The sequence below is a fragment of the Lepisosteus platostomus genome, chromosome 18 (assembly GCF_059453375.1).
Source record: "Lepisosteus platostomus isolate fLepPlt1 chromosome 18, fLepPlt1.hap1, whole genome shotgun sequence".
NCBI classification, from domain to species: Eukaryota; Metazoa; Chordata; class Actinopteri; order Semionotiformes; family Lepisosteidae; genus Lepisosteus; species Lepisosteus platostomus.
Genome location: NC_142628.1, coordinates 5,809,791 through 5,835,477, shown reverse-complemented (window position 1 = coordinate 5,835,477; position 25,687 = coordinate 5,809,791). Strand labels below are relative to the sequence as shown.

At 40.3% G+C, this 25,687-nt stretch overlaps 1 protein-coding gene across 3 annotated transcripts; it reads right to left on the bottom strand.

Moving 5' to 3' along the window:
* Positions 1-352: 352 nt before the first annotated feature.
* chka (choline kinase alpha) lies at positions 353-25,241 on the bottom strand. Of its 3 annotated transcripts, none has more exons than XM_088611974.1 (12): positions 24,715-25,241; positions 23,688-23,796; positions 19,866-19,919; positions 11,865-11,978; positions 10,256-10,389; positions 9,340-9,444; positions 6,881-6,939; positions 6,108-6,195; positions 4,414-4,522; positions 3,867-3,973; positions 2,947-3,028; positions 353-2,124 (listed from the first exon to the last, which is right to left on the bottom strand). In XM_088611974.1, exons 1-12 carry the CDS (start codon positions 24,948-24,950, stop codon positions 2,065-2,067), a joined length of 1,257 nt encoding a protein of 418 aa, XP_088468100.1. In that variant the 5' UTR covers positions 24,951-25,241; the 3' UTR covers positions 353-2,064. The 3 variants fall into 3 exon arrangements, with proteins under 3 accessions (XP_088468100.1, XP_088468103.1, XP_088468101.1); XM_088611977.1 differs by lacking the exon at positions 24,715-25,241 and adding an exon at positions 24,317-24,454; XM_088611975.1 differs by lacking the exon at positions 19,866-19,919.
* Between the last annotated feature and the right edge of the window lie 446 nt (positions 25,242-25,687).

Below are 25,687 nucleotides of genomic sequence, written 5' to 3'. Positions count from 1 at the left end.
CTTCAAGGAATACCTCCTAGCAGCTGACTTAAACACATTCACGCTGTGCCATGTGTCTAAAGACAGACTAAAGTAGATGTAGCACTTTCAAATACCAGAACTTTCCAAAGCCGGATTAAATTGTTCAACTGGAGAGCTGCTGTCTACCAGTCAGTCTGACTTGTCTTTTCTTGTACAAGGTCTGTAGCCCAGCTTGTCCCTGAATTAAGCTCTTTTTTCTACTGTATTTTAGTGATTAGAAGCTTTTCATTGTCCATTGGAAATGTGATTTCAGGCCCTAAAGGAAATGTTCCTTGTATAGTGAGATGGACAGAGAGGTAAGAGGGAAAAAACAAAGACTGAATACAAAACATATTCTGAAGGTTTTTATTGCAGAAAAGAAGTACACAAAGCAATTTTACAGTACCTAAACTCCATTAAGATACAACATGGGACATTTGCTAAGTTCCTCACCCTAGCCTGACATTAACCATCTTTAACATTACAAACATCTGGCCCCTTTTCAACTTCATTTTTTATACTTAGCGTTCCAATTCATTGAGGTTCATTCATGTCATTTTGAAAAAAAAATATTAGTTTTTTTTGTTTTACAAAAATACATTAAAAAAAGATTTCCCTTCTAGGAATATCAAAGTTAAATTCAACAAAAAGCAACAGTTACTTGCTTCTAAACTGTTTTAATGACTGACAAGTGCTCTTAACACTATCTGCAACAATAATAACTGAGTTTCTCAGTATACTATGTTGTTTAAATACTATGTTATATACAGAACTTTAAAAATGATCCGTTTTTTTAATCACATATCCATTCTGTATGTTACTTTTAAATATAACAAAAATAAGAACAAAAACAAAAGGTAGATTTTAATGTTTTATCACAAAAGGAACCCCAACTATTTTTTCCCCACAACATTTCCCACACCAAAGTGATAAACATCAAGGTCCAAAATCCAACATTTTTTTTGCAGTCAACCGAGAGTCCATTCATCAGGTCACCCCTGCTTCACAGTAAAAACACAGACTCACTTCCAAATCGCTTGAGAAAAAAAAACCTGCCCCACTTGAGCAGTGCTTCACAGCTATAAGTAATATAATAACCATTTAAAATTGAAAATCCAAACTTTTCCATTGGTAATGCAGACAGCAGACCACAGCCATATCCAAATACCAGAGAGCAAACGCCAAAAGTTTTTGAAAATGTACTAACTGTTGGCTGACCAACTTGAATGAAATCAGCTCCAGCAGAGAGTTAACTGCTAAAGCACTTGGCAAGCCCTGTATTTAACGGCTGAAATACTGTTAGAAACTGTCAACACAAGGTTGTAGCACACAACAGGCAACATGAAGCAGATTATTTCTTCATTTGTATTTTCTGTTTTAGGAAAACAGCCCTTATCCTCCTAATGGCAGTCCTGTTTTCATGTGTATTGTAGATGCAAGAAAGTTACTAGTAAACTGAAAGTGTCTTAATCAGTCCTGCTGCTATAGGTGGTCACTTGCAACAGAGACCTCAGCAAAGTTTAGTGTGCAGACATCAACCTTCTTTCCACAGAGCTATATTTCACAATAATTCTGCAGTGTTTCCTTGTGGGTCGTTCTAATAAATATACATATATAGGTACACACATGAGAAGAATTCAAGGAACCTATTGTTCCTCAAATGGAATACAGTGACCTTGGTGGAAGGTCAAACCAAAATACGTATTCCCCCTCCTCTAGGACAGAATAATATTTATCTTATAGGTCAGCAGAATCCCTATATCAACCATTTGAACTGTAATCCAATAATTCCCAAATTAAACAAACCAACACTTTCACATCATGAGACTGGGTGTCACACCCAGCTGGCGCTCAGGACTTCATTTTGCAGATGCTCAAAAGCAGTTCTCCAAGGAATCCGACCCCAGCACCCCTCAGTTTCACTTTGGTCCACTGCTCCTCGCAGAATCCCCCCAAAGCAGGGCTGCCCCCCTCTGAGAACTTCACCTGCCAGTCTGTAGAGCCCACCCCAACCCCTCAATGAAGCACCACCCCTCTGATCAGCTGCCCTCCTCCCTCTGCTCTTCACACGCCCAGATTCCTCTTCTGTTCGAAGTAGGCATCAAACCTCGCCAGAGCATAATCCTGTAAAACACAGACAACATGGTACCCCAGTCCGTACAGTTACCCTTACCCGATGGACAGATTAAGCAGTCCTGAGACAGTTGGAGGACCAGTTATATCAAGATTATCACCCTACGTTTCAATTTGACACGATTAATCCTAATATTTTCCAATATGCATATGAAAGCTTTGCCTAACTAGGCTTTCTACAGAATTCTGAAAAATAAAATCACACAAGGGGTGCTCTTGGCTGCCTCTGATCGACTACAACTCAGGTGCACTGAATAAGAGAGAAGTCAACTAATGCAGCTGACCAAACGCATTGAATTAACAGGCTACCAGTCTGTAAATCAAATTATTTCACAGGATTTGAATGTCAGCAGAGCTGCCCCTTAATATATTATTTAATGAAACTGGATTTTAAATACAAGGCAGGAGTTCTGTATTAAGCATTAGTTTTCCTAAATTGATAAGTGCATTTTGACAATAATAGCAGTTTAGTTGAGTAGAATGCTCTTATTGCAAATCTGCATGTGTCTAGCACCATGAGGCATGGCTTTGAATACTGAAGTACTGCCAATAACTCGGGTATGAAATTACTTAAACTGTGAATGCAGCAGTTCTGCACTGGTACAACCAACTTTGTTTAATCAAGGATGAACAATTCCTTTTCTTAAACTGGCATTTATCTATAACATTACAATACTACAATGCAATGCTGCAATGCTTACAGTACTAACAGCCACCTGTTAGTTTAATGACAATTGATCTAGAGGTCTCATAAAAAGGAGAGAGAGTTTTCATACTGAAACTCCATTAAAAAGGCCGGACAGGTGTACTCACCATGTATCCAAACTCGATGGTGGAGATTCTGGCTTGAATTATGGACCACAGACCCCAGAAAAAGTGAGAAGCCAAAGCAAACCTACAGAACATTGAATGATTTTAGTTTCAACAAAAACAGTAATGGAACTAACAGTGTAGAGGATGATTTCCCAGACAAATATGACAAGAGCTGCTTAGGGAAGCTTATGAACTATTTGCTGTATAACACAGCACTATTGTATACAGTATTCACCAGGAGGGGTTATTGCAGAAGTGGGAGCCCATTCACACTGTCTTGTACACATCACGTATGTATGAACATCATGGCCAGTTGCTCCTAATGACAGTTTAACAGTATCTTGCATATCGGGATGGAGCCTTGCCTACAGCAGGAATAGAGCGCATTAAAATCTTAATGGATCAACTGCAGGGCTAATGCTTCCTGCAGAACAGGCCTGAATTCTACCCTTTAAATTCACAGACTACAACCAGTGTAATACAGGGACAGGCGAGCCGTAATTCAGGTCACAGATGGACCCATCCAGCCTGACACATGGGATTATCACATTACCATGCTGATCAGATATCAACAGTCTGTAAGAAGATAACTGTGACTGTGTAGCCTGCATCCATAAAGGAATTAACTATTACAGCAATCAGCTCAAAATTAGAATTTCTGTAAGTACAGTACGTATATCCTTCACTGCAATCTTTTACAGCTGTATCGTCAGACAGTGCACAGTAAGATCACCTGTCCTATATGACCACCAAAGAAAAAACAAAAAATAAGATGAGCACTACACTTCCTCCACTTAGTGCAGCTTAAGAATAAATGTTGTACAGCATAAAATATATAACTTATTTTAAGTCTATAAATCATCCTTCTGCACAAACGCACATCTTCTTGACAGCAGACATCTGCAATCTAGAATCCTCACCTGTTGACTTCCTCCAGCATTTCTTCTTTAAGTTTCATCTGGCTTTCTGGACTTAAATTTTCAATTCCACTGTCAGATTCTGCCAGGTAGCTATTGATGAAATGTAGCTGTAAAATAACACAAGTATGTAAAGTTTCCATGACGTTTTCCAATCACTCTTGGTTTGTCTCATTTATCCTAGGCAAATAGTAGATCAGATTTCTGGTTAATTAACTAGTTGACAGAATACCAATATCTATGATGGTAACATCTCAAAAACATTACCAGAAGTCTAAGAAAACATCCCTGTTCTGTAAAACGTCTTTAAATATTTGTATGCAGTAATGTATGAAAAATGATCACCACTTTTGGTGTCGTTAATGTCTTACAGCGTAAACTGTAATCATTTTACTGAAACCTTCTCTATGTTCCCTTCACTGTACATCGACAAAAATAAATTACAAAACAAATCTCTGCCGTCCATGGACGGTCTTTGTGCAAAAGCTGGACATTTCCAGCAGTCCTTGAAACACGAACCGTCCTTAGGGATGTCAGAATGTACACACACCTGCTGCATTTTGGTTGGGTAATTCCTAAAGTTAGCTTTGAAGAATGGAAACTTGTCATAGGTGTAGTCATACATCCATTCACAGAAGTGGTTTCCAATATCAAATCCTCTGGGGAACAAAACAGCAAAAATGAAATAAAATAATGACAGCCAAATCCATTTAAACTAGCCTAATTTTGTAGACTTTCACAACCCTTAATTACCCTTTCCCTTAACAACAACCTTATAAGCAACTTCATCATTAGTAAAAAAAAATTCAGCAGGAACACAGCTGAGAACACAACAGGGAACAAACTTAATTCTTCCCAATTTCTTCGGTGTTTACCCAATTTAAAATTTTGAAACCGCAAAGAAGGATTTAAAGACTCTTTATACAGTATATATGTGTAGTTTCTATCATTGGTCAGTGAAAGCAACACTACACTCATTGTTTTCCACAGTCTGCATGTTCCAGAGTTTTATCTAAGCCAAGAACTCCCATGATGCCCTGTGTCCGTAGTGCCAACAGCTCCAAATGAAGATTAGAAGCTTAAAGCGTGCACTTAACAAAGATGACCCACAATGCCACATGAAGTGCAATTCCTTTTGTGTGTTTAGGCAGGGAATTAGCATCTTTATAGAAATCCGAGTTGCTCTCCTTTTTCCATGTCCGTTTTCAAGACCTTAAGTTTCATGAAGGCACGGAGCTACCAACATTTTTAAAAAGTAGTACAAAAGGTCAATTCAATAGCTCTGGATTTCATACGGCAACAGCAGATGGGAAAACCCTACATAACTGCGTCCATGTGAATCCCTGTAGTTACAGTGCACCTGTCATATACCATCTCACACTCAAATGTGTCTGGTGCAATCCACACTCCTGGTCATTTCAGAGCTGGATTTCTTCATGCAAAACGGCATCTGCTTCTCTAACATGAACTAGCAAATCTAGAGGCTTACAATAAAATGTTTTTGATTTGATTGAAAAAGGGGCATCTGAAATATTTATCCCTCCACATCTACAAATGTGGAGGGATAAATACGGGAGGACTGAATTTTCCTCCCATATTTATATTTTAATACGGGAGGACTGAATTTTCCTCCCATATTTATATTTTAATACGGGAGGACTGAATTTTCCATTCAAACAAGCTGGCACTTCCAGCAGCTGTAAAAAAACAAAAAAGGGATCTACAAGCTCTTAAACAGTTTACAACAGGAGGAATCCTTCCCCAAACCTTCATCTCTGTGCTTCAAAGTGAAAATCTTTCAACATTTGAGTGTAGTGGTAGCTTTTTTTCCCTAAAAGGAACATGACTAAATGTTATTGATGCAGTGTGACAGAACAGCAGGGACACAGTATCTGCTGTACAGGGTAAAGATAAATCCAACAAGTCTCGGACTCAAGCTGTCAAACTGCTTAGTATCTGAAGCAAATGAGTGGGATGCTACCCTGTGGTAACTGACCTGAAAATCTTCAAAGTTTGACCAAAGTCGTAACTAAATGGTTAAGTTTGGAGGAGGATCAATGGAGGCTTCCCAATTCCAAAATGCTAACATATCAAATTCCTGGTATTAACCAAACAAAAATGCTTAAAGTGATTCTACAGAACCTACTATAAAGTAGTAAACACCACACCAAAAATGACCATTTTTAAAAATACTTGATAAAATGTCCCCATTTAAAGCATGTATACATTAGGTTAATTACTCACCTGTAATTGTAGCTGCTGTATTCAAAGTCTATCAACATAAGTTTCTGTCTGTCTGAGTTCTCCCTTCCATTCAGAAGCAAGATATTACCTGTGAGGAGAAAAAGAGAAACATTTTTGAGAAAAAAAAGAGGAAAAAAAACTTTAGCATAATTAGAGAATGATTGAAAATCCTAACACAGTCATCAACAACTTACACTTTGGTCAGGATTGTTTTGAACTCCATCCTAAGATGGCTACTTTCTTGGTGAATACAATTTCAAACCACCCTGCATTCATTTTAACAAAGGCCTGTGGAGACGCTGGTGAATGACATTAAGAACACAAGCTCACTGTGCAATCCTGCGAGAACCACTCAAATTAATGACGCTGTTCTCCTTTATGTACATCACGGCAAATAACTCAAATATTTTTACAAGGACAAAATGGCTGCCAAAGCTGATAAAGAGAGCTGCTTGTGCTACAGTCTGTGAAAAGAAAAAATGCTGCTCTTGAGTGTCATCTTACAAAATGATTCATATTCCAGACAAATCTAAGAACAGAGAAAACAGTGCTGCCACAAATGTAAATAATAATGATGGACAACAAGCTGTCCTGAAACAAACACTGCACACTGAATTTGGTAAGGATTGCCGTCAATGGCTTTGTACAACCTGACACTACAACAGGAGGAATGTGGAGGATTTTAAAGTGGCAGGGATCCTTGGCATAAATCTGTATTGAACACTTCAGATCGAATTTGAATCTGCTTGCCATTAGAGAGAAGGTGACCTTACCTTCCTGGCAGTCATTGTGGCAGAAAACAACAGGAGAAGTAGTGGATTCCAGTAAAGACCTGTGGCACACAAAAGACATGCAAGGGAAGAGGTCAAGGTTTAGGTGCCACAGGTGACAATCGGATGTCATTATATGCTCCGGATCAAAAATATCCTGGGAAAGATATTACAGTTGTAGTTTACAACTACAACAGACCCACAAAGTAAGAAGGCATTTCTTATGCAGGAGCTTCACAGTCATGCATAGTAAATCCACCATAGTGATAAACGTTTGACAATATCAGGGTGCCAACTATGAATGTATCGCGTCTGCAACGCATTGTTTTCACTATGTTGTACTTGTGGGATTGTGTCCCAGTCCTCTTGTATGGTATAAGAACATAAATGTCATAAATGAGAGAAAACCATTCAGCTCTTCTAGCCTGTTTGGTAGTTGGACATTAATTGAGCCCAGGATCTTGGCCTGCTGTTCCATGGCTTACACAGGCTACACAAGGATGTGCACTGTACCGCTGGGATGTGCGTCACCCTTCCCTCCCTGTGGTGGGCTCAAGTCCCAGGACAAGACCAGTCCTGCTCAGACCACCACACTCTGACCTCCCCACTGATCCCGGTGTGGTGTCAGGAGTCACGGTGGCACTGCTCTTAGATCCAGCATCTTGCCAGGTTAGACATGACTGGCTCACTCCGACTGTGGGTAACTGCGCACCAACAATCCAGCCTCCTGCATTTGACATCAGGAAGGTGGTGCTCTCTTGGCAAGCAGGGCATACTGGTTAATTCCTTGACATTTACTAGCCTAGACATTCACCTCCTTACCTGTGTCCAATCAACTCTCACTACAGCGATTCTGGGCTTGCATATCAAAATAACTTGAGCACGTCACAGCCATGAATTACAAATGCCAATTTGTATACGGTCCAATGTCCAAAATGTTTTTTTTCCCTTAAAAAATGATCAACATCCTTTGGTACTCAGTACAGAAAAAACCTAGCTGTCCCTATACAGCAGATCCTTCTTTAAAAATATGGGAGAGAAAACTAGAGTTACTCAGGGCAATCCAGTTCAGCCAATATCTAACAAATGATTTACAGGCATACTTCAGTCAACATAAATGCTATACATTAACTAAAAAAAGCAATCTTCCCATGGGAACAAGAGTGTTGTGTAATACAATGTTTAAAAAAGATCATTTAATATTTTACCTTAAAATCAGTGAAGCATTCAATCCAGGAAAGTGCAATTTTCAGACAGAACACCTTTACATTAAGTTACCATATTTATAGAGCTAAATACATAATATATTCTCCTAAACAATTTACACTCAATTTAAATAGATCCATTTTGCAATTTCTTCACGAGCAGAGACCTATTAAACGTGTTAATGAAAAGTTTGTAAGTATGCAGTATCAGAATTAATTCCGCCCCCAATTTATTTTCAAGGCTAGAAAAAAGAAATCAAGATCCTTTACAAACTTGCTTTAACACACTGCCAAAAAGACGAGGTAACTCTAGGTGGTGAGTGTAAACTGTGGCGCCCACACTCCACAAACATTCAAAGAATGTGTGGGCCCAGTTCTACCAACATCTGAGCTTTGTATTTCGCAAACCTATTTCACGTGAACGTTCGGTCTCAACACGTGGTTAAATGATAAATGGCCGAAATGTGTGATGGAAAGGCACAGCTGCCTGTTTGTGAACTCCTTAGGTTGATCATTATTCTCACATTTTTGGATCTAAAGCATCATTATATCTTAAATAAAGTCTTAATAAAAGGTAAAGGTAACCCAATAAAATTTACTGGAAATAATCCAAATATATCTTATTTAATTCTAACAGTACACATGTGTGAATATGTGAATGCTTAGATTCAGTAATGGGGGTAGCTCCTTGTCCAGCACTGACTTGTAACTGTAACTTTTGATCAGTTTCTTCCCTTTCAGTTAATGAACTGCGTCTAGTTGGCGATGTTCGAGAGTGTCCTTGCATGAACAGCTCACTACACACTCTGTAGTGTGAATAAAATTTCTGCGGGGCTTCACAAACATTTCCTTGGCTCTGGAATTCCCCATCAAGTTCACCGTTAGGAAACGATGCAGCTTTTTACTTAAATTTCAGACCCTGAAGGTTTGGTGTGCATAGCTGCATTAATTATCCACCAGTGACATCCAACATTCACATTTTCTCTTTCCAAGTGTCTCCAAGAAAATTTAGTCTTTCATTCATCCAAGTTAGTGAGATTTGTTGTTGCAATTCTGTGGTAAATCTGAGATTACAAGAATAAATATTATACACAATTGAAAAGTTTAGAGGTAAAGGCTGGAGGGGGCAATCAAATTTTGCTGGGAACTTCGAAAAACTTCCCACAACCTGGGCTATCATTCGACTTACAAAACACTTGTACAAAAACCTTTGTGATCTTTTATAGCAACCGTAGGTAAAATAGAAGACTAGCTTACTTGAGGTTCTCCATTTCCTGTGGCAAATTGTAGCTCATGAGCTTGGCGAACTTCCTGACGTAGGACTCTCTCGTGAAGGTTATCCTCAGAACCTGGTTTAGGTACCTGTTTTGAGTCATACTTTGATTAAAGATCATGATATACAAAAAAATAAACAAATTACAGCAAAATATCCAGTGTCTTCACTGTGCTTTGTCTAAGAAAAAAAAATACACGAAGAAAACAGTCTTTTCTTTTTTAGTCTTCAAAGGAACATAGCACTTCTCAGTATCATGTTTTCTTTCTCCTGAAAATGCCTATAAAATATTTTTGAGGACCATGCAGGTGGGTCCTATTGACAATAAAAAGGTGACAATACAATCTGTTGACAATTGAAGATCAGAGAAGAGTAATATGGAATATTTTCTGAAAAGCTCTAACTTTTTACAACCCATAAAGTCTGCTTCTGTGTCTATCAGCACCAATAGAGCTGGAAGTTCTTCTCTTCATTCTGGCTCTACAATGTCATAGTAGTCCAGTAAATGAAAATGTCACACAGGCCCTTGGAGCCTAAATACTGTGATAACCTGTACCCCTGGGAAACCAGACAAAATTGGAAGAGACTATTGTAATTTGAAACCACCGATCACTGCAGCTGCCCATTTGACAATGACTCCAGATAAGAACATTAGGAAGTTTGGAAAGGAAAGAAGGCCCTTTGGTCCACTACAAGGCAATACAGGGCTTCAAGCAGATTAATGAGCCAAGCATCAAAACCTTCCAAGGGAATCTACATCAACAGCTTGGATTACTAGCTTGTTCCAGACATTGTAGGCATAACCCTTTGAGTCAAGTACCTCTTCCTACATTGGACTGTCTAGAGTCTGAGGATTTGTTTGCTGTCAGCAGCCAAGCAATTCATAAGAAAACAACTCACTTGTCCATTGTCCCAAACAGCCATTTAGGTTCTTTGTTAAAAGGCATCCTCATTCCATGGAACCTGGCCATCTTCTCTGCTATCTCAGCAGATAAGTCTGGTAGTGTCAATTCGCGAGTCTCCAGTTTCCTGCTCTGTAAATGAAATTAGGCCATTGTATGCACTTTAGTTCAGTTTCATTGCTGGATAGGAGTTGTTTTTTATTTACTTCAGTGAATTACGAAATAACATCATCATCATTTCCATGAAATAAAACCTTAACTGGGTGACTGATAAACTAACAATCCTTTATTTAAACTGTAAAAGCAGAGAGCTTTCTTCAAAACACCTTGAGACAATTAAGTAGTCTACCAAAAGCCTTTTCAACTTGGAAACACAATGGTTTGGCAGAAAAAATAAACTGAACTGTCTTGTCACACTGTTTGTTTTATCAGGGCTAATCTTACTCAACTTCCTAACCATCACAGACTAAAGAATGCTCCATTTTCAACCATGAACAAAACAGAGCAAATTCTATTAGACTCAGTGCTGCTGGGATTTGTGCCAGTTCTGAATGGCTTATTTAAGAAAACCCAGCTAGCTGATGCCCATTTCCTTCTATCAGCCAGTTGCTGGACAAATGGCAATAAGCCAGTTATGTAACTAAAATTAAAAAAGAATGCATACTTTAGGTACTCCCTTTCAGCTCCATTAAATTAATTTAAGCCTCAAATAAATTCAAAATGATTTGAGCTTGAATTGGGCAATGCAATACAAGAAACTTCAAGCATTAACACAAGCAAAGTTGGTATTCGCAACTTCAGCTGTTGAGCTGTTGACATCTTTTTAGGCTGGCATTTGTTTGTGCGTTTACTTTTTGTAACCCAAGTCTTTGATATAGCTGGATAATAGGGAAAAAAAACAACCAAAAGGCATAAAATGGAGACATATGAGCCTTCAACATACAGTAGAGAGTTTTTACAACAAAGTTCTGAGTTTTGGCTTCTGTGCCTGCCATGACTTTGAATCACTTGGCCTTGGTTCTTCTGAACTCTGTCTGCAAATCTTACGATGTAAGTGGGGAAATAGAGGGTTAAAATCTCTTAGCCTAAAGAAGGTGCTAAAATGAGCAATAGGTGTATTTACTAGAATGGTGTGGTGTTAACTAATCAACTGCTAATTCGTACTGTCGTGTGCCTGCTGGTATTCAGCATTTTAAACAATTAGCACTAAGTATTCCAGAGGGGAGGACAGGCATTCATTGTTTCAATGTAACCATGCCCTAGTGTTGACTGGTCATGAAGATAATGGCACCAATTGTGTTTCGTCTGTTTCACTGGATTTCATGAAATTTTTAAGTGCCGAACAAGATAAAATAGTACAGTAAAATAGTCTACATTCCAGGAAACCATCTAATGGCATCTCTTGTTGCTTTGAGACCCAAATAAAAATCATTTTAACCTCATTTCTGATGTTTTCAACATCTCATAATTTGATGGCACTATGAAAAAATGAAAGATGCTTTTGTGCATGAGTACACAGTGCTCGACAAAGCTTGGAGGAGTTCAGTAACAACACGGAGCAAAGCTGAGCAAGCAGGCTGCCACCAAGTTCCCACATAGCAACTCACAGGAATGAACTGCTCCAGGCGCCCCTGAGGAAAGATGCCATACAGTTTCGGGCCCAGTTCCCTCTCTGCCAAAATGGCAAACATAACACTCTCCAGCACCACGGCTTCAGCTCCCTGGAAAACAGAAAAAAAACAGTAAAGATCAACCCCCAGCCAAAGAGCAGAAACCACTGCAGACTCAACTTGTTCTTCTGTGTCAAAAAAGCTTTGGTCAGTGACTCATGTTTTATCTTTTACAAAAACCGTAGATCACCTAAAGCGTCTGGAGAGACCTTTGTAAGTCAAAGATGAAATAAGTGAGGCAGAAACAATGCTGAAATGTTCTATCATTGACCTGATATTATTTGTTAGTATTCAACAGCTGAAACCCAGCACCCCATGCTCAAAATAACACTAAATGATAAAAAAAACATGAACTGCAAGATGCTGTAGCTGGCATGAAAAGCTCGTAGTAATGCAAAAAACTATTCTGGTTTTTCAGTGATTGGTTGTTAACCATGATTTCTGCAGCACTATTGATTCATTATAATTAATAATTGCTTACACTTATATAGCACTTTTCTGGACACTCCACTCAAAGCGCTTTACAGGTAATGGGGATCCCCTCCACCAGCACCACTGTGCAGCCCCACCTGGATGATGCGACGGCAGCCATAGTGCGCCAGAACGCTCCCCACACATCAGTTCTCAGTGGGGAGGAGAGCAGAGTAATTTAGCCAATTCATAGATGGGGATTATTAGGAGGCCGTGATTGGTAAGGGCCAATGGGAACTTTGGCCAGGACGCCGGGGTTATACCCCTACTCTTTTCAAGAAACGCCCTTGGATTTTTAATGACCACAGAGAGTCAGGACCTCGGTCTTACATCTCATCCGAAGGACAGCACCTTTTTTATAGTATAGTGTCCCCGTCATTATGCTGGGGCAGTAGGATCCACATGGGCCGCAGGGTTAGTGCCCCCTGCTGGAACACTTCTTCCAGCAGCACCCTCAGTGTTTCCCAGGAGGTCTCCCATCCAGGTACTGACCAGCCTCACACCTGCTGAGCTTCAGTGGGCTGCCAGGTGTGAGTTGCAGGGTGATATGGCTGCTGGCAATATTAAATTATTAAAAAGTACAAAGGCAAAGCTGTGTATTTGTACTATTATAGGAGACAAAAATCCAGAGAATTTAAGCTACAGTTTTTAACTTTGCCATAGAGGAAAGATGTGGTGAATATAGTGTCACACAGAAAGGGCACACTTTCTGGACTGTTACTACCGTCTTCAAAAAAAGACAAAACCCTTAGCACAGCTACAAAGTCAGACTTAGGCAGGTGGTCCATAGTTTGTCAAAATAAACATAAAAGCGTTTGAAAGAACTGTTCTCCACCTTAAACTACAAAGCCAATTTACTGTGCTTAAAAACCAAAAATTACTTCAAAACATGCCTCAAATAACATCATAACTGAGGGCAGGGGGAAAAAGAGCTGCACTGCGTAATGCTTAATTAAAGAAGTTTAATGCCGTCGATATTCTTCTCCACAGCACAGCCTCACTGGGCGAACAGTGATTACGTGGTAAGCTTGCTTTTAAATACCATGTTACAGTTAAAGTGAAAACCATAGACACTGCAGAGTGCACAGAAATGAATTAAAAGCACAATGCACACATATCCTGTGAAAGTTCACTGCAGTGCAACATCTTCGAAACAGATGCAAATGCCAGTTAAGTGGAATTTCCCCATGTCTCTTCCTGGTTTGGCTGAGGCGCTAGTTCCTTGTGCATCCAGTCAGGAAATGTTGTGCAATAGTTCCTGATTTATCAAGTATCCTTTTAGACCAGGCACTCACAAACAGTCCAAAGGGAAACCATGTTTGCCACAGTTGCTCTGTGAATACCCAGCTCAGTTAGCTTCAGCTGGGCATAGCACTTCCAGTGATTAATCTCGATCCGTTATGAATGAGATTGTGCCGTTCACATAAAAACTTCACAACGGTGTTAAAATATTCACTCCCTCAAAATCAGCATTTTAAATATCTTAACAGTAAATCCAGTTCTCAACCAAATTAACAGAACATGTCTTCTTAAATCCACCAATTTATCACTCTCCTGTCATCTTCATGTGCTGACAGGACTCAGACTAAACCTCCTAAACGCATTACCCTGCAGGAATACAACTGTAATCCTACCAACACACCTGGCCTTTAAACAAACGCACACAGGGAGAAAATGTTTAAGGGCAGTACCAGACCAAGAAGGCCAAAAAGAGTTTTACACAGTGACAGTCCATTTTTTAAAACGAATTTTTTACTACCCCAGCAGATATTTCTAAATAACATTGAAGCGACAGGTTTCAGTTTCCATTTAACTATTCTATCCACAAAGGAAGCACAGCAGACAGAAAACATCCTAACTTTGGCACAGTACATCAGTCCCTCAAAACCAGCTACCAGAACTTCATCTGTAAGACTAAAAACTTCATCTAACCTTGTTAGAAACTTCTGGAATCTATAGTTTAAAGATTTGTCAGGGATTATTCGTTTTTTTATCTCAAATTATGAACTCCATGGTGACAGCTGTCAGACGAGACTTTACTGGAATGCAGTAATTAATTTCCATTTATATTCCTTTAAACTTAAGCACAAGCTTTTAGTGTCCCTAAACGCAACTTGAACTATTTTGTATGAAATTAATAATTAATTATTGCATTAATATAGTACTTTCCAACCTGAAGGACTTGAAAAACATGAAGACACTTAAACAGGGCCTACACTTTGAAATGCTGCATTACTTTTACTTTTCACAATAGAATTAACCTTCTCTTACTCCCCAGTTACACATGATATAAATACTGTATGGTACTGTATGTTTCTCACAAAACAACTTATAATCCTTACAACCTTACAGGGGGCAGCAGTTGCAACACACTTTGGCAACACGCACAACTGCACTAAATACCACAAAATGGCTCCCGCCACGCCGGGCAATCATGGGACCTGCTCGTGTGCCAACTCCTAAAAGTGAAAAATGAGCTTATCAGAATGAAAACTTGAGAATGATTAGACTGGACAATAAACTGCTTACTAATGAAAAAGGCAACTTCATTAATACCCTTTCATTAATAAACTGAGCTAACACACTTCAGTAGCTCTGAGGGTGGGGTGTGTATGACCATGGTGGGGGGGGCTCTGGTTAACCAAGTCTTTAGCTCCGTGGATTTTGATTTAATTCCCAGACTTAATTGGGAATAAACACACTTGTGTTATTACTCATTTTAAAATCAATTTAAAATCAATCTAGGCTAACAATAATTCATACAATTAATTCTCAATTTAAAATACAAACCAAATACACTAAAGTAGTGAAATAATACTAGTATTGACTCAAAACTCATTAAAATGAATATAGCACAACATGTAGTACTCAAGCAGGAATGAAGTTACTACGTGCAGAATGTAGACCAGTTGTCCTTTCACTAGAACTAAAGAACAGGAAAGAAACTTTCAGCAGGAAGTCTTAAAAGAATGTTCCTTTTAAAACAATGTGTACTCCCCTCCACCAGCTCATTTCTCATTCAAGCAGTGCCAAAATGCACCAGGCAACAATTCTTCAGTTATATAGCTGCAGAGCAACTGAACTTTCTGCCTCATTTAAAAATGCCATGTCTATATAAGCACACTTTGTAAAACAAACACTGTATATACAGTACCAAAGTGCTAAATAACAGCATGAATACAGCAGTGTGAGACTGCCAGCACCTCATACCTCTCAGCCCTCGACGCTCCAGTACTCTCCACAGATGTACATGACCATACTATAAACACTACCCTAGGCTGTGATGCCAACTCATTAAAGGAAAACTGTGTACTGCTCAAGTTAAATGCAAATGAATGGAAACATTCAAACATGAGGTAAAGTGCTATAATACCCTTTTATGAACAGGTGTCACAACAGCCATTATCGGCAACACTCAGGGTTCTGAAACATGTTTTTTCTGAACTTTTGGAGGAAAAAAAATGGTGGTAAAGAATGAGGCAAAGTGAAATGATATTTTAAAGCCGCAATAAAGTACAAAGCAGTCAAAAGTAGTCAAGCATTACTCTATTGTTTCTTCACTAGACAATTACTACAAACATGCCTAAACAATGCAGGGCATGAAGTCAGTCCTTCCTTTTCTACACATTGAGTTTTGTGTTGCATAAAAATCTTGCCTCTCTCCTACAACGACGGGGCTACTCAAGACATATTAATACAACAAACACACAAGGTGAAGGAGATACAAGGTCCTGATGATGTAGACGGGTAACCTAACTGACACCCGATAATATTGAGGCAAAGAATGGATTATCCTCTAATAGGATGCCTGCCAGTAATCACAGGTGTTCAGAAACACTAATGTAATTATTCGCATACATGATGTAAAGCCTGGGCTTACAACAGGGCTGTCCTGGAGGGCTGAGGTGTCAACTCCATGCTCAACAACCTACAGCAGCTAGATACTTGCTTAAATACTGCTGCCCCACAGTGCTGGGGCTCAGGGTTCCATTCCAGACCTAGGGTGCCACATGCATGGAGTCGGTATGTACTTCCCATGTACACATGGGTTTCCTCCCACAGTCCACAGACATACTGGTAGGTTAACCAGGTTCTGGGAAAACTGGCCCTGGTGCGAGAGTTAGCATGTCCTGATGTCTATTTGTTTCCTAGGATGGACCGGAGTGCTGTTTAGGGTGTATCCTGCCTTACACCCTTGCTTGCCAGGATAGGCTCTGGCTCCCCTGTGGCCCTGAACTGGATGAAAAGGTCTGAAAATGGTTGGGATGGACAGAAATCCTGCAGAATCATCTGCCCTCCATGACCAGGAGTGAACACCTCTACGTTAAAGAACAGTGAAGTCCAGGGCATGGGTCTCACATGTGCAAATCAAATTAGTGTTGTGCGCCATATTGTAAATACTGCACAAAGCTTACTTGTGCTTCTCACCTATGTCACTGATTCTCCTTCGACATCCAGATTGATCACTGAAGTGCTTCAGTCATACCACTGCATGGCCTCAGTAAACTGCCCGACTCATTTTCCTATGATCGCATTTCTACAAATTTGTTTTGCAAAGTCCTCCTAGTCTAAAGCAAAACAGCAGGCAAAAACAGAATGTTATCCTCATGACATTTTACATATACTTTTTTTTTAAACCGAGATAGAGAAAATAAAAGCATTGCGATGTGATCTCGGGTAAACGTAGAGTAAATGGGTGGAAAGATGGCTTTTTCAGAAGTTCCTTGTAAACCTTGGCCATTTCAAAAACCACATTACCTGCTTCTATAAAATGGCGCAGTGCATTAGTAAACGGTCATCCCATGAAAACTCCAACGTAACATCTTACAAAAATGATAAGACTGGCCTTCTATTGAGGAAAAGAGAAATTTAATAAACACTGAGATGGCTCCAATTGGAGTTTGGGGTTTATTTTCTCTGACCGAATTCAATATGTAGCCGTTTTCTCCATCCAACAATTTTCTAACCACGTCTTCCAATGCAGGGTCTCAGAAGAGCCAGAGCCTATCAGAGGCCTCAAGACAGGGTACTGTACATCCTGGAAGGGACACCAGTCCATTGCTGGGTGCACACACAGACACACACCAGGACCAACTAACTTATTCGCATGTCTTTGGACTATGGGAGTAAACTCCAAACACCCCAAGAAAACCAACATGGACACAGGGAGAACATACAAATTCCACACAGATTGGCACCCCACAAATTGAACCCCGGACCCCCCAGTGTTGAGAAGGCGCAGTGCTTACCACCAAGACACCCAGCTCTTTTCTCATTTTAACCTTTTTCTCTCAAGTTTCGTTTCCTCCAGGCCGATATCATTCTTCTGGACCAAACCACATTAATTTTCTGATAGGGGGGAGGGGAAGCTTCCTTGCTTCTCCTTTTTCTTAAAACAAAAATCTTATTTCTTCCAATTCTATTCGTTACTCCACTTAATCCACGTACAGTGCAGAGTACTGAGAAGCGCAGGAGAGGCAAATACAACATCCATTTCCTCCCCCCAGCGCCAATATCTGCTATCAGACAGAGAGCACTTCTTGAGGTGTCTCAGTCATTCACCAAAACCCAGCCTTAAGAACATAAGAAAAGTTACAAAAAGCAAGGAAACCATTCGAGCCACTTAGCAATTAGTAGTTAACTTAGCCACTGATCCCATCTCGCCCATTTCTTCTGAAAGAAACCAGGGTGTTTCCTTCAACACTGCTGTGTAGTTATTTCTATGCTCCCACAAGCCTTTGGGTAAAGACGTCCCTGCTGTTCTTGGACTTTCAAATGCAGCTCCACAGTTCCCACTTGTGGCCTCTGGTTCGTGTTCCATTGTTCTTTCCCAAGCAGTCCACTGGATTGACTTTCTTAATGCCTTTGAGGATTCTGAATATTTACAACAGGCCTCCTTGTAATTTTCTCTGTTCAAGAGTAAAAAGGTTCTGTATCTTCAGCATGTCACTGTAGGGCATTCCTCTTGTTAATCATGTGACTGCCCCACACCTCCCCAAGAAACTATGCCTTAAGGGCTTTTTTTGATCCATTTAGGAGGAAAAAAAACCTTTTTAAAAACAAAATGAAAGCCCAAAATACATAAACTGACAATGTAGCTTCATTAATGTTAACGTCATGCGGCAAATTTTTTAAAACGCGATTTCATAATTTGAGCCAACTTTACATAAATAAGGCCAAAAGGTAATCCTTCTTTAAAGAAATGTAAATAATGAAACTGGGAAGTATAGGACAGATGAGACCTTTATTCTCATGTTCAAAATATTTTTCAGATTGGCAGCCCTGGCAGTAAACAAAAACTGCATACTTGCATCAAGGAAAGGAATGTCTGTACACCCGTGCTCCAAGTTCCTATGAAATTCCAAAGATTAGTGAAGCTGCCCTTCAAAATATCCCCGATGCTCAGGAGAATGTAAGGAATGTCAGTGCTAACAGGAACATTCCTTTTGATCTCCCAAGGAGCGCAGCTTCATATCCAATTAAATGGGACCACTTTGCTCAAATAAAAATCTGCTACTACCAGAAAGTAAACGAAAAGGGAAGCAAAAAAGCCACTGTCTTCTACGCCTGCAAATAGAATTGCATTTTTAAACACATCATTGAAAGACATTCACAACACAAATCGGGATATTACTCTTAATGTGCCTTTGATAACACTGGAGATTGCAATAATCCAAGTTTACCATGTTACATTTCTGAGCATTTTAATACACAGTGGAATCGGTTAGTTCAACAACAAGAGGGTGTAGCTGTCATTTGGGTTTTTGTTTTATACACCCTGCTAGTCGGGAAACAATAACAATTATGTGTGGGCTCATGCCACGCCTTCCTGTGGGCTTGTGAATACGTGCCATTTTGAACCATTCGCCCATGAGGCGCGTCTGTCTGTGGGCCGACTCCACGCAGTGCCTCACAGGAGAGTGTGAGCACATCGAGGAGCGGGGAGCCCCCAGGCACCCAGGGCAGTAACGGCGGAGGGGGTGTGAGACCAATCCCAAGCCTACCCCCAGTGACCCTGCACGGACACCTGGGGAATTCCAGTTGCAGGCCGGGGACTGTAACCTCCTCATAACTCAGAACAATTCCCAAAATACAACAGCTTCTCATTTAAAACGGCATACATCTTCTCAAAGGTTTGATATTCAGAATGCATAGGAAGCGAAATAAAATCATTTTCTAAGGCCTCCCTGTTATATCATACAACAGTTCAGTAATCCTTTCAGGTACATGTGGCTCCTACAGGCAGTGGAATGAATAAAGCTGGGTTAAATGGAGACTCTGATATTCAGGCAAAAAAAAGTTAAAACACCCAGGACAGTTAATCCCTTGTTACACACCTCCAACCAAATAAATGCTTGACACCACCACCTTAGATTTACAAGCTTTGAAGTGCTCAGGAAGAACACTTGCCTCAATATTTACACCGGTTCTGGGGAAAAAAAAAACTCTGCCCAGTAAGTTACTTACTTGAAAGTGATTTTCTTTGTTTGCCTGTGTGGGTTCGCCTTTATTACAGGACATCTATCAATGAAAGAAAAAGCAAGAGACTAGCCGTGAGTACATTGCGTCTGTCTTATATCAAGGTCTTCACACACGGAGAAAAAACACAGGCCCCACCCCACCCCCTCCCCAACAAAATAATCACTTAGAGGGACAGACTGTGAAAGCAGTCCCATATTAAATATAGGTCTCTTTCTTTTGCAGCAGGACTGTAATATTTACTTTTTAATGTGATTTTAATGCCTAATGTTTACATTTGCCTATTAATCTCCCTGATAAGGACGTGTGGAGAGATGTTTTTGTTAAGGTAGAAATATTTAAATGTGAATTAAACATCAGCTAGAACTCTTAACAAAAAAAACACATTGCAGCAGTAGCAATTTGTGTATTAGTTCGATGCTGGAATTCAACTGTAAAGCTTAAGAAAGTACAGAACCTATTTGTGTGATGCAAAATTAAAATCTCATTAAGATAAAAAAAAGACTCCAAATTCCTCTGTAGACTGGTTGAAGAACCATCACTGTAACGTGTTATGAATTTATGGTCAGGTTATTATGAAAAGCATGTTGCAGCTAGTTTCCTTCTAAACTAAACCAACACTGCAATATGGCACAGAAACCCATTACGGACTTAAAATAAACCTCCGAAGTGGATGGCCAAGCCAGGGTTGCCTTAGTGAAGGAAGTGCTTCTTTTACAAACAGAAGTTGCTTCAAATAACTGGACGAATTCTTCTGTTCTGGAGATGAGGTCCCCCTCAATTCCTTATGCTAGACACAGCCAAAAGATGGGCCATGAAACAAAAAGCATGAGAACTTCACAAGTGATACATCAAGACCTAAATACTCCTTACAAATTGCTTTGGCAACACAGACAGAGGTATCCAGGCACAGACTAACAGGGTAGCTAGTAGTGTAATTCTTTCTACATAGTACTCTACAGTTAAGACCTCATTTGCTGAAGGATACTACAGTATGGAAAGCTACTCTTTACTCTCTAGTCTTCTTCTCCGCTCAGGTGAACATGAAAGTCTTCATGAAAGCAGCATGTCATGTCCATGGACATGGTGCTCAGGATTAAGTATAGTCATATGACTTCAGACACTCATGGAGCAGAGCTCTGCATGCCAATCTGGATTACCAGCAAGCCATTAGACCAAATGCACGACGCTTGAGTAATAAGGTCATATGATTCAACGATGTCACCAGGAAAATGACATCATAGTTTTGGTCTGTTTTTTTAAATTACATAAATAGGCTGTTTACAAACTACAAAATGGGACCACTACTAGGAAAATACCTCAACTTACTGCTACATGCTTTTCATTACAAGATCAAGTGAACATTTTTGCTTTAGCTTCTACTACAGCTAAACTCAATTTCATGCCTTTCGGCATCATTTCAATTTGAAGATTTTATAAAAATAGACTCAGAAAAGATTATATCAGGAGTATTTTTACATTTTGCCTCATCAGCCATCTGAAACTTTAAATATTCACAAACTGCTGTACTTTTCATAAAAAGTTCCAATTATGCATTTAAATAGTGTGGACAACTGCTACGTCCAATGTGTTAGTACGTTTTTTTTTCCCCCAATTCTCTCCAAGTGTTTTCCTTAATCGCGGAGCATCTTGAGGATAAACCTCTGGCTTTTACATCAATGAAACATGCGCCAATACTTATATTTCAGTCACTGGCCAAATGTATGAAACAATAATTAAAGAAAGAGGTGTATAGCTATTTAACTGCCTCTTGACAGAAGTCTAGCTGTCTAGGTTGATAAAGAAGATTAAAGGTAGTGCTGCAACTTCAGAGATCTCATACTGTACCGTGTGTGGTATCGTGTCTGTCACCTGGAAACAAGAGTGCTCAAGGCACCATCCTTTCGGAAAGCCTACGGCAAAGAACACACGCATGTACAGCCATGGTGATACATCACCCCACAACAAACTTAGCCCCACATTCAAGCAGCTCACATGCAGTCACTACGCTGACACACAGGAAGAGCTCTCCTCCTCCTGCACGCACCAAGAGCGCAGAAAGGCCGGCTTTATTTCCTTCTGCCACAGAAACCCTTTCAGGCATATAAAGGTAGAAGGAATCGTTCTGTTTTTTGTCAACTTGCTTATTTTAAATTTAAACTTAATACAAGGATACCAAACGTGTAGTGGTGATCCAATTAATCATTTCTCTTTTCGCTTTCTTCCAATATGTTGCAAATGACATTCTTGATTGCAAATAAAAAGTGAAATGCAGAATCCCCACCAACCAAATGTAAAGTACAGAAATGAACAGAATTTCACTTCATATGCTTTCACTGCCCAAGTGCACATTTTAATGTATAAGCTTGTTAAAAAATACAGCCGAGAACAGTGTGAGGGTTCACAATGCAGACAAGTGTCAACACTGAGTGCATTCCATATGGTGGAGAACTCTGCCATTAAAATGTATTTGTAGTTTTAAAAAATCTCATTTTATTTATGAAATGATTGCTCTACAAGCAGAGCCTGTGTCTGCCAATATTTCATTTGTTGCTGCTTTTGAAATAACAGAACGTCTTTTCCGTTTTACAAACATCTTGAGGTTCAGTATAGTCAGAAATATGAACTGACCTCTACAGACGACAAGCCAGCTATTATGCATTAACGACTTAATTATTAATATTATTAACTGCCCATTGCTCCCATTTGAAGGGCACTGGATACTGGAATTTGAACTGAAAGGAGAGGGAAAGTCAACAACCTCCGATATTCTCATTGTGCCAATCACTCGGCACAGGAAAAGTGCCCTGGAGAAAGTGAGACATGGTCAGCCCTCAGCCAGTCCATTATCCACTGGGACCTGCAATAGTCGACAAGCATCCATCTCCCAGCCCAAGCTTCCACTCTCAAACCCTGAACATGCACGCGTGCTCTCATAAAACCGCGAGCTCCAGCAAGAACGAACCAGGACCTTTCTTGAACATTTAACAGGAGCTACTCCCAGAAACAATGTTTTTTTTATGTATCCCCCCGCCCCCCAAGTTGTTTGAGACAAAAAATTAAACATTACAAAAGACATTAGGAAAAAAAATTGCAGATTAATAGGAACATGGTGTAACATCAGCAACAAGCAGTCAGAACACAAACGAGAGCAGAACCTCAAGTTTATTGACAACATACAATAAGCACTTGCCCACAGCCTATGGCTCCATAATTTAATGGCATAATGAATAATTTACATTCAGATTTCACAACATGATAAAACAGATTATTAAACAAATGCTCCACCCACCTTCAAAACCTAAGTTTTTTTTAATGAAACCAGGAGATTTTTATTACATTTTATTTTGCATACTACAATTTTGTGCATGAATATTCACCAGAAACAGACTAATAAGGGAGCCTTTTGCTGAAACTGAGAAATGTATGCGATGTAGAAGATATTTTCCATCCTCCTGAACCTGGATTTGTTTTACTGTAAATTCTGGTTTTGGAGTGTTCACAATTTTTAAGTGGGGAATTTGTATAATTTGCGGATCCACAGCCATCTCTAAAGGATATGTGTAATGAACAGTCATACACTGTAAGTCAAGAAGCATATGATACCACTTAAATTTCATACAGACTGGTTATTGGGGGGGGAAACCCCTATAATCACGTCAAATCTATTTCAACAAAATATCGCTGACTTTTTTTCTCACCCCATTCAAGAATCTCTTCTTCCAAACGATCTCAAAGTCAAACAGTAATAAAACAAGGTCCCGTGTCAACGAGCTGGGGTTCTTACACCCCGGTCCCGGCCAGACTCACCTGCAGAATTGCACCATACAAGCGGAGAAGCACATTGCGGGGTTCATCAGCTACAGTTCCTTGACTTTCGGGCAACGAGCACAAGAAAAGCATGTTGCTGAGGCCTCCCCTGTTGTAAGTGAAAGGATGTTATTAAAGATCGAAAAATTGCACAATAGTTACCAGGGCAGGCTATATTCTTGGGCGCAGGGCACCTCCAGTACAACACTCATAAGACTCAACCCAACTGCAGACAGAACATTTCCATGTTCCGAGACGCACATTTTCATACAGTTAAAAAGAAAAAACGGTGGCCACAGAGGGTACTGAGCTGGAATGGAGACTTCCACACGTCGGAAAGCTCAGCTTTACACTTAAACCCTCTCTGTGTGTGACTTGGAACTTTGCCCGTTCAAAAGAAACGGGAAAAAAAAACTTTCCTCTTGAAATACCGCATCAGATTATCACGTGAAAACGTTACACGCCCTATATTTAGCAAAAGAATTTCACACATTTCTGCGAAGATACTCAAAATACAGGAATCGATGTTGCCTGCGGATATTGAATAATAAACACGTCTTATGTACTCAAATAGCACAACTTAAAGATACATTGTTGAAGGCATCACCAGTAAACCTAGACTGGTCTACCTCAGCGGATCGCACAGCGCGGCGGAAAACTGGTAGCACCGTGTCTACTGATTGAGGTTTTTTACATATACATCAATGGCCACCTGAAATTGAGCAAAACGGATTTCTCTTAAAATGGAAACTGAAAAGCTGAACGTGGGAGCTGCGTATGGCTTTGTACACAAAAAAACATCACTTCCTACTCCCACCCCCTTTCTTAACCCGAAACGCAGACGCAAATGTGTCTGGTTAAAGCGCAACATTAATGGCAAGAATGTCGAAAACGGCTCTCTGGAGGAACAAGGAAACGTCGCCTGCAGGTGGACGGAGCAGCCACACCGACACGACGTGACCAAAGCCACAACAGGAGAGCCCACGCCGCCAAGCCCCCTCAACATCTGGTACAGGACGGGGGTTACCTGATTATGCTGATCTGGAAATCCTCCTCTCTCAGTGTTTTCCACGCACCGTGGAGGAATTCCTTGCACCACAGGACAGCCTTGCGCTTGGTCTGCAGATCGGGCTCGTCGGCGAGGACGATGTCTTTGCACTCGGGCTCGGGGTCCGGCTGGACGTGCAGCTCGCTGGAGCTCACCAGCAGACCGAGGGACATGGAGGGAGAGGACGAGACCCCGTTAATGAACTTGGTTTTCATTGTTGGTTGTTGTCTTGGAGAAGGATCGGGAGGAAAGATGAAAGAGAGGATATCTGCTGAATGAAACGCGTTTTATATAAAAAAAAGATTTTATGATCAGTCTTTTTTTTTTTAATACCAGTCGATTCTCTTTATCACACGCTTATAAACTAATAGTAGTACTGATCTTTTCCTATAATCCAACAACCTAGCAAAAAGAAAATTCCAGAGACTTGGGGGAGTTTTTAAACGATATCCTGTGTCTCTCTCACACCACACACACTGCAGCAACTGAATTGATTGAATGTGCGCAGCCCGTTAAATACCACAAGCGCTCTGCTGCTCGATTGACGCACCGATTGGGTTTTACATTCCTGACGTCACGCCACCACGCCTTTGATTCTCGCCCCTTCGTTGGCATGTGATATCATAGCCTATCAAAATCAATGGGGACCGACCTTGGGCAAATAACACTGCGTAGCAGCAGCTGGCTCTGTGCTGGGCGAGTGATGCCTGAGATGTTGATGTGGAGGGACTTCATGTTCTCTTTACGTAAATACGGCTTTCTCCCACGTTTCAGGCGGGAGGTTGTTGCCGTTTCTCTATGCAACCTGTGGGCACTGAAGTAACTACGTGACACAGTCTGGGAGGCGTTGCTGTGGCTCTGTGCCTGTGGCTGGAAGGTGGCCGGCAGAGGAATCCTACTGCGTTGGGGCCCTGAGCATGGCCCTTAACCCCAACTGCTCCAGGGGCGCCGT